A 9,580-nucleotide genomic window follows, 5' to 3' on the forward strand; every position below is an offset into this window, starting at 1 on the left:
GACTTATTTTAATTATAATATAGTGCAAGTACAAATCTATTGTCGTTGCTAAGTATTGACTCGCTCAAGTTAAGCAAATTATTTTAATGTAGCAGAACACAATAGCTATTTAAATAATATATATAAAAATAATAATGATTTAGAGTGATTTTTCGACTAATGAATAACTAATTCAACCAACAGAGCAAAAAATTTCTAACTATATACATATCATTTCGTCCTTGATCTCACATTCTTCCCATGTCAAGTTCCCATGACAAAAAGTTAATATCTATTCATATTAATACAAATAATATAAGTATTATCCAATAAATTAATTGGAGTTTGGTCAGAGTCACTCTTATCTATCCAATTTTAGAAATTAGAAGACAAAGAGAGTTACGTAGGTCGCTAAATATATATCCTGATATGTCGGAATTACGCGACGTGCGAAACTCGCCTAACCTAATTAAATCGTCAAACTTTTTTCAAGGTGATATTCTGATCGTTCAGAAGAATGGTCCAGCGAGATCGTTTAAGGAGAAATCTAAATAGACTTTGAAATCGGACATTCATTCGTTCGTGCGTCGCATTAAATTGCGATGTTCGTGTGTAATGACGTTCGTGGTACAAAGTGTAAATAAAGGGATATTGCGCAGACAAATAATTGTCAGCGCGTTATCCGCGCAAGGCACCGTTCCCGAGGATGATGTGGCTGTGTATGTACCTCCGCGAACTTGCCATCGGTGAAATATTTGAGAAGAGAGCTTTTCCCAACCGTGCTATCACCGATTAGTATCAGCCGAAACTGATAATCGAAAATAGGCTCTACCATCTTGGCGGTACTGGTACCAAATAAATAAACGCCTCCTTCACGCACGTCGATAATCCGTCGCGCGCGCGGAATCAGCAGCGAGTTGCGTTGTTCTTCAGCAAACCTCGCACATCCCTCGCCACAGTGTGCCTTGTCGTGAGCGCGCACAGAGTAGCATGGAGTAGCACACAGCTGATCGTGGTATCAATCATTGGAACTCGAAACATCCGACGCGAGCGACCAGGCGACCACCGTGCGCGTCGCTGATATCCGAGTAACCCAAGCCGAAGTTACCTCAACTTCGTCTCTGTTCGTCTCACAAGACTAGCTACTTCACTACTCACTCTACTCGATCGCGCGCGTATTTTGCTACTGCGCACAAATCTCCGTCAGCGCGGCGCCGCGGCGCCGAGACGGCGAACACGCGTGACACGATTGCGACGATACATTCGTTCAAAAGTCCATTCGCGCCTGTTTACACTTTGTTGACCCTCCTCCCGCTACCCCTCTTTATTCTACTAAAGTCTGTATACGCGAGTATCGCGAGTTCCAAGGGAAAGTGCAGGAAAGTGTAGTTGATTTCTGTTATCGCGAAGACATATGCGGCGCGTTTGAAAAAAAGTTGTTCTCGCATTATTCTTCTCTTTTTTCTTTTTTTCTTCACATTGAAAAGAAAGCTAAACTCTTTTTTATTTTTTTCTACTTCTTTTATCGAATTTTTAATTATTATTGAGATCATAACTACGATTTAAAAATCTATAAGAAATATTTTATTATTTAATAAATGAAGGTAAAAGAAAAAAAAAGATTAAAAAGATAAAGATAGGAAATAAAAAAAAATTGAAAAATATAAAAAAATAATAAAAATGACAAAGATAAGGAAAGAAACAATGAAAATAAGAAGATTAAGAAAAGAAGAATATAAACACTGTATTCTAATTAAAGAATACATTATTCTTCTTTTCTTCATTTTCATTATCATTATGTTCTTCTTCAGCCTTTTCTTTATCTTCTATTTTTATTTTTTCTTTTTTCCCATCTTTACCTTCTTAAATTTTTTGCTTTTTCGTTTTCTTCATTTATTTCTTTTCTTCTTCAAAAACTTGTTAAATATATACTTTTTAGCAAAAGTTTCAGTAAAAAATTTTTCATGCATGAATATGTATAAACATGTATAAACATATATAAACACGCATAAATATTCATAAACATGTATAATTATATATAAAATATGTCTATACATGTTCATATATCTTTCTTTCTTTTGTAAAATTTTACACTTTTAGTGTAATAAAAATAATAATAATAATGTGAAAAAATAATTAAAGGGATAATTTTCGCATTATTTGTTTTAGAAAAAAACAAGTTGTAAAAAAAGTTGCTCATACATACTTATACATAATTTTATATATAATTATAAGTCATTTTTTTACATTTCTTCAAACTTGATTTTTTCTAAAACAAATATTGCGAAAATTATTTTTTAAAATTATTTTTAATGTTTTCACATTATTATTATTATTTCTATTACACTAACAAGTAATTTTACAAAAAAAAAGATATATGAACATGTATGAATATATTTCATATATAATTATGAATATTTATGCGTGTTTATGTATGTTTATATATATTTATACATGAACAATTTTTTATCGAAGTTTGCTTATTTGCGGGAAATAAATATTACTTATACATATATAAATAAATTATAGTTTTATATTAATTTTTATAATAAAAATGCACATAATACGGTATTACCTATACTTAATATTAAGATTATCCAAAATTCAAGATTTAAAATTCAACGGAATTAAAACAAAATTGTTCTTAGCAATAAGTTAATCATTTGAAGAAAACTCTTTCCTTGTTAAATTTCTCATAAGTCCGAAATTAAATGGCTGATGTTTTGAATTTCACAACAAATAGATTTGATTTTGAGCTTTCATTTAATAGAGTATACTCGATAATAATCGAGTTCTAATTTTAGTTTCTGTTTTCTATTTGATCTATGTCATCGTTTGTCGATGATTCAAATCGATCTTGACTAATTTTGCTGCAGAGTGTGGCAGTGGATTGAAAGATAAATGGAAAGGGAGACATAAATTTAAGAAAAAAAACTAAATCTGACAATGAGTATTGTGTTATGTCTTGCTATCACATTGGCCTCTAATTTTGTTAATTGCCGACAAATTAATAAACAATCTTCTTATTTGTTACAGAAAATTCTATTTATTAAATTATATGTATATGAATATTTTAATTCAATGAAAACAAATATTGGTATCTCTATTTTGAGATTTATAGAATATATGTTTAAAGAATACGATGAAAATTATAACTTGATTTATCTTTATTTATATTTACTTTACTTATATTTTACTTTATATTTTACTTTATTATTTATGTGACCAAATTATACTTTAACACAAATAATTTATGCAAATATAAATTAATTTTAAGTCACTTAGGATATATCATGTACCTCAAAAAATTTTACACTTTTTAGTGTAATAAAAATAATAATAATAATGTGAAAAAATAATTAAAGGGATAATTTTCGCATTATTTGTTTTAGAAAAAAAACAAGTTCGGAAAAATGTAAAAAAAGTTGCTCATACATACTTATACATAATTTTATATATAATTATAAGTCATTTTTTTACATTTCTTCAAACTTGATTTTTTATGTATGGTAAACGCTTTCTATTTATTGCATTGGAGTTATCGACTTGAGCTAACTCGAACGAGTCTCGTTAAAATGGAAAGCATCCATCATCATGTTGCACACTATGTATTTATCTTTAGCGTTAGAATATGAGTGATGTTTGCTACTTTTACATTAACTAACTGTAGTAAACAACAGTAAAATTATAAAAAAAAACAATGATACTATTGAAAGAATGATTAAAACGCCGAATAAAAAGATTTTAATGAGAGGTGAGTTTGTAACGAGAAGATTTTTAGAGCGTTCATTTTCTTTTTTCTCTCAAAGCTCGAACGTTTAAAATGCAGGAAAGTGTAAGAAAGCGTAGCTAAAATAGATTTACTTTATCTCTCAAACTTTCCCTGCTCGCTTTCCCTCTTCCTTTTGCCTGTGTCCACGCGACTTATGTATATATTAAGCATATTTCTTTTCAGCTGCGCTTTTTGCATTCCTTTGTGATTTTTTTTTTCTTTTACGTCATTCCAGTTTATATGTAGCATATCGATTTTATTTCGAATGCAGAAGATATATAACACTGCATAGCTAAATGTACGTATTGTTGTTGTTTTACTGACAATCTAGGATGTATTCCGACATGTATAATAACTGCTAATAGTATACGTAACGTGAAGTAAAGACTTTCATTATTGTTGTTAGTATTCTCTATTTCAAAATGCATTCCTAAATTATTAATAAGATGAACGGACACATCGTTCAATAAAGACGTAACTCACAAATTAAAATTTTGATATTGTTTACAGAAAAAGAAAATAAAAAAGAAATATGAAGAAAAAAATATATGAAAACATAAAGAAAAGACATAAAGAAAAAAGAAAAACAACATATTTTCATTCCAATTAATTATTATAATAAATTATATTTTTTGAAGTTAATATTACAAATTTTTCAGGACACTCAAACTTATTTTCTAGAAAACTTTATATTTTCATAACAAATGAGCAATATGATGAAAGAAGAGCAAATAAATATCTCAGTTTGAATTTAAATATATGTAAATCAAATAATAAGATATAAATTACTATGCTGATGTAAAATATTTCAGAATATGTTATCCAGGATATGTTATCCAATTTTTAATTCAAAGAAGTGTTTTCAGACATCAAATTTTTATGATAATATTTAAATGATAATATTGTAAATAACATAAAAGAATAAGATTTTATTTTATTTTAATCAAGATTTTATCAAGAGTTATTGAGGTGCACATTCCGTATTTATATGCAATCGTGCTATGAATGTCATGTTCTACTTGACGCGCCAGACGCTTTATACATACAAGTTGGATCGGTGCGACGTCTGTTAAACGCCTTGTAATGCAGTATTAATTTTTTAACGCGTCACACCATCAGAGGTGAGCTTTTATGAAGACAACTTATAACACGTCGCCAGTGACATGAGGAAAAAACTTACGCCGTCAGTAACCGCTGACCTCTGTCAGACTAGGTTTCTTCATAAGAATTTATTTCATATAGATAAAAGAGAGACAAATGCTATATCATAAACTAGTGTAAAACTTCGTACTTCTTTTTTTAAAATTATTTTATTAGATAAAACATATATATAAAATTGTTTTACCTGATTTATAATATTTTTTTATTATAACTTAAATACAATAATATTTTGTAAAATCCTAATTTGAAAGTTTATTGTAGACAAATAGTAGAAATACATTTGACAGTATTGTTAATAGAAATTTAGAAAGTTTAAGTAAAATATTTGTTAATTTCCATAAAACACAGTAGATCAGCTTGCTTTATATATTGCGTTATTTTTATTTCACAATTGCAATTTCAAATTAATTTTATTATAATGTTGCGTTATTATGCATATAATATTATAATTTTCTTATTATGATTCCTCATATTTATATATCTACTTAATTCAAGAATGTTTACCGAATATTCAAATTTATTTTTACTTTTTGATTCTTTTACATTTTGTATAAATCCTTTTCTAATGATAGCGTCATTTAATATTTGACAGAGCTATCGAAATTTCAGTAATATTTTAGAGAAACGTTACAAATTTGATATTATTATATTATGATATTATGTAAATTATCAATCGTCAATCTTATTTCATCATTATCCAGCAAATCTTTTAGTATACACGATTGTCATTTGTGTTCTGCATATGATACACATATATATTTTTTACAAAAACTAGATGCAATAATTAGTACGTAATTAGTAAGTAAGTAATTAGTAAGTAAGTAATTAGTTATAACATTTATAAACAATTTTTTTAAATATACAATACCTTATAAATACTTTCTAAAAATGATATTAAAGTATACGTAAGAATCATTTGATAATTTTTGATAATTTTACATCTACAATTAAAGTGATGAAAATTAACCCAGAATACGAATGATCCATCGTATGTAGCATGAAAGGACTGAAAAAATCATCGTGTATATTAAGTGTTAAAAACCGTCAAAGAGAGAACGAATATGCGTGAAGTCGCAGAATTCTATAAAGGCTGTGTTTCCTAAATTTACTGCCAGTATACTGAAAATCTATAGAATATGAGACACAAATATGAGACTATAGATTTTCAGTATTGGCAGTAAATTTTGAAACACAGCCAAAGTCTCCGTCGACAGTATATCGATGTCATCGGCTGCGATACGATGAGAACTTCGTTTACGCGCCGTTGCCGGGTGAATCACGACGGCGCGGGAACGGCGAGACCGCGATTGGTCGGCCGGTGCGTAGGTCGGCGCGCCGGATTGGCTGCCGTGGCCATGTGTACGTGACGACCGCGCGGTGTTCGGGGTGAAGTGAGTCGCGATGTGGCTGTGCCTGGCCGCGCCGAGCTGAGCCGAAGTGAGCGGCGCGACCATTCGTACGCAACACGCGACTGATGCGACGTCGGTTGCGCGGGCGGGCAATACGCGTTGGTTTCTTCTCACGCGAGTGTAAAACGCTTGCCGCTTAAAAAACGATCATTGCTCGCGATCAAATGCGCTTGCGTCTTGTCAAAAAGTGATCGGACATTTTCCCGCTTTTTTTTTCTTCTCAAAACACTTGCTTTCTCTCGGCCGAAGGTGAAGGGAACGAGCACCGGCGTTTTGTACTTCGCCAGGATTCATGCCGACGTTGAACATGACACTTCCGTAAGGAAATCCAAAGGTAATTCACAGTGTATTTCAAAAATATATGCTTGCGAAAGAATCATATCCTAGAAAAAAGCATAAAAAGAATTCAATAAGCTTACTTAATTCGCGGCATCGCCATTTTCTTTGATTCAAATCCATTTTCTCTCTTAATTTCAATTTTATTTTTCTTAATTCTTTCGATCAAGGTCAACTAGTCACCTATGTTTCACTTCACAATCATGCATGGCATTTAGAATTTTTTAGCGGTGTTTGTACATTTTAGAAAGGCATGTTAGAAGGGGGGATGTTTGAAACTCGATCGATGTTCTCGATCGATTATTGATTTTAAACACGAGATAATTTAGTTGTAGAAATAAATTCCTTCAGGAGAAAAGATTGAGAAGATCGCGATTGATTGAACGATTTTGTTGTATTACGGGACAACATCAACCGAGAGAAATGTATTATTTAAAATAAAGAGGTTATGGCTGTGGTCAAAAAATCTTGCTACAAATGCTTTGAAGCATTTGATGGAATTAAAAGAAAGAATTTTACAAACTGACGTTAAAAAACGTCAAAGTATCGCGTTGATCGTATCCTATGTGTATATATATATATATATATGAGTATCATTTTCCATTTATGGAAAATGAATGACTATGAAACAAATATCGTTTTGTCTTTATTACTTTTGAAATGCCAAGAAAGCTAAAACGATGTTTGTGCCGATTTGTGTCACTAATGTCCATTATTCTACTAATTCCCGTTTCTACCAATGTAGATTAATTTTAATCTGATTCAACTTATTTTTCATCTTTTTCTAATTTTTAGAATTAGGAAAAAATTAAGAATTAGAAGTTGAGATTAAAATTAAATTACATTGATAGAAACGAGTTTAATTTTAATCTTAGTTTAATTCATTCTTTATCCCTTTTTTTATTCTTATATCCGTTTCTTTTAATATTTTAGTTTATTTTTTATCTCGGTTTAAATGACTTCGCCCTTTTTTAGTTTTAAAAATTAGAAACAGATGAAGAGTAAGTTAAATCGATATTAGAAAAAAATGAAGAATATGTTAAATTATATTGGTAGAAAAAACGAGCATGAATGACAAAAATCTACTATGAATTGTCAAGCACGACAGTTTAAATCGTCGCGCGTGACGAAGCGCGCTGTTTTGAAATTTTACCGATAAATCCGTTACATTCTTTACATTTATAACAAGTTGGTTGCTCACACTATTCTACGGGGTAAGGTTGCATATTAAAAGCAATTACATGCATGAATGAAAAGAGAGTCATTTAATAATAATATAATGCGTGCATTTTGATTATTAAAATATTAAAACGTTATTAGTGAATTGTATGATTGGATATTTTATCAATTAAAGTGTTCATATTGCGTTTTTCCATAATCATAAACATTTTTATATGTTTTTAACAGTTTTTATAGCACTTTTTGTAATAATATTTATAATATTCTACTTTCTATATTTATTATTGAAAAACAATAATTACTTTTATTTAGAGTATTAAAATTATTGAATAACAGTGCCTTTAATATTTAAATTAATTAATTAATAATTATTGTCTTTCAGTATTAAATTGGTCAATAAATTTCGCTCGGCGCGACTTGTTTTGAGTAAAGTTCAGAAAGTGCCTATGTAGTGAAAATGTAGACTCGGACTTATTTTAACTTTGAATAATTTTGAAATCGATATTAGCAATATGATTAAAGTGTCTTTCAATATGCATAATCCAATGAATCGGTTTTTTTAAAGTGGGTGTATAATATGCCACAGTCAGTTATCTATCCATTTATCAGTGAAGTTAATTATTTTACTAAGAACTTGATGCAGGCAGATCTTGAGACGAGAGAAAAATTATAATTTTATACTTATATATAAAGCCTACTACAAACGATTTAGAATTCTATCTACAATTTCACATGTGTCTATAATACTTTTGAAAAAATTTGAAAGTTTTTAAAGAATTAAAATCCAGTTTATGTAATAAAATGCATATAATATAATATAATTGTATCATTTATTTTTTGTGTGCAGATTAATTGAGGTTATATGGTATACATATGTATGGTATATAAATATGTATAATATATAATATATAATATATAATATATAATAAACAGATGTATAATATATAAATTATATTTATGTATTATATATGACATTTTAATTAGATGTAAAATTGTAGATGTAAAATTGTAGATGTAAACTTGTATTTAAAATGGTAAAATTCCATTGTTATCAAATATCTGATGATTTAGATTTTGTACTCTAGCTGATGTACTATTCATTAAACAATTCTTTGCGGTTGATTTTGTCTAGATTATATAATTATTGCTTAATTTATAGATTGATCTATAGTCTTAATTAACACTTCTATTGCGTCAAGTTTAAATTTTTTGTTTTTGCTATAAAAGAAATAATAATTCTTAAATATCGTATTTTTAATAATATATTTGCGAATTTTAAAAAAGAAAAAATATATTTTATATAGATTTCTCTGTGCGCTGTTTATATTGGAATAAATTGGGGAAATAATTATAATATTTATCAAAAAATATTACAGTATGTTTCAATAAACACAGAAACGCGGATCAGATTCCTGCAGTATAAACAATTTTAGATTTGCATGGTCGATTCAAGTGAATGGAACACAAAGAGCAAACAACAAAACCAAAGCCAAAGAGAGTCAGTCAATATCTGTGTGTGTACTCGGAACAATTTTTTCATTCACACGATATCCCCATAGGTTAGTTAACTGCATATATTTCTCAAAGAAAAAATTGCTTAAAACTGGGTCAACTCTTTTTTAACGAAACTGAATAAATATGATATTTCTACAGATCAATTGTTTCTGAGAAAAAAAAAAATGATGCTGAAAGCAATATTGTGAATTAAAAGAAAAAAAATATATATGCAGATATATATATATAT

General features: G+C 29.0%; 2 protein-coding genes across 3 annotated transcripts in view; one reads left to right on the plus strand and one right to left on the minus strand.

The window, feature by feature from the left end:
- The window catches only part of LOC108695042 (ras-related protein Rab-39B), a 2,331-nt gene extending 1,141 nt beyond the window's left edge, over positions 1 to 1,190 (minus strand). The window contains exon 1 of the mRNA XM_018204773.1: positions 707 to 1,190. Within this exon, the coding sequence (XP_018060262.1) occupies positions 707 to 814 (108 nt within the window). The 5' untranslated portion in view covers positions 815 to 1,190. The remainder of the gene's footprint in view (positions 1 to 706) is intronic.
- Positions 1,191 to 6,363: 5,173 nt separating this feature from the next.
- LOC108695044 overlaps positions 6,364 to 9,580 on the plus strand; it is a 38,487-nt gene continuing 35,270 nt past the window's right edge. For both annotated transcript variants that reach the window (XM_018204775.1, XM_018204777.1), the window contains exon 1: positions 6,364 to 6,655. The gene's annotated coding sequence lies outside the window, so the exon portion shown is untranslated. The remainder of the gene's footprint in view (positions 6,656 to 9,580) is intronic.

This window comes from Atta colombica, unplaced genomic scaffold, assembly GCF_001594045.1.
Source record: "Atta colombica isolate Treedump-2 unplaced genomic scaffold, Acol1.0 scaffold126, whole genome shotgun sequence".
Taxonomy (NCBI): Eukaryota; Metazoa; Arthropoda; class Insecta; order Hymenoptera; family Formicidae; genus Atta; species Atta colombica.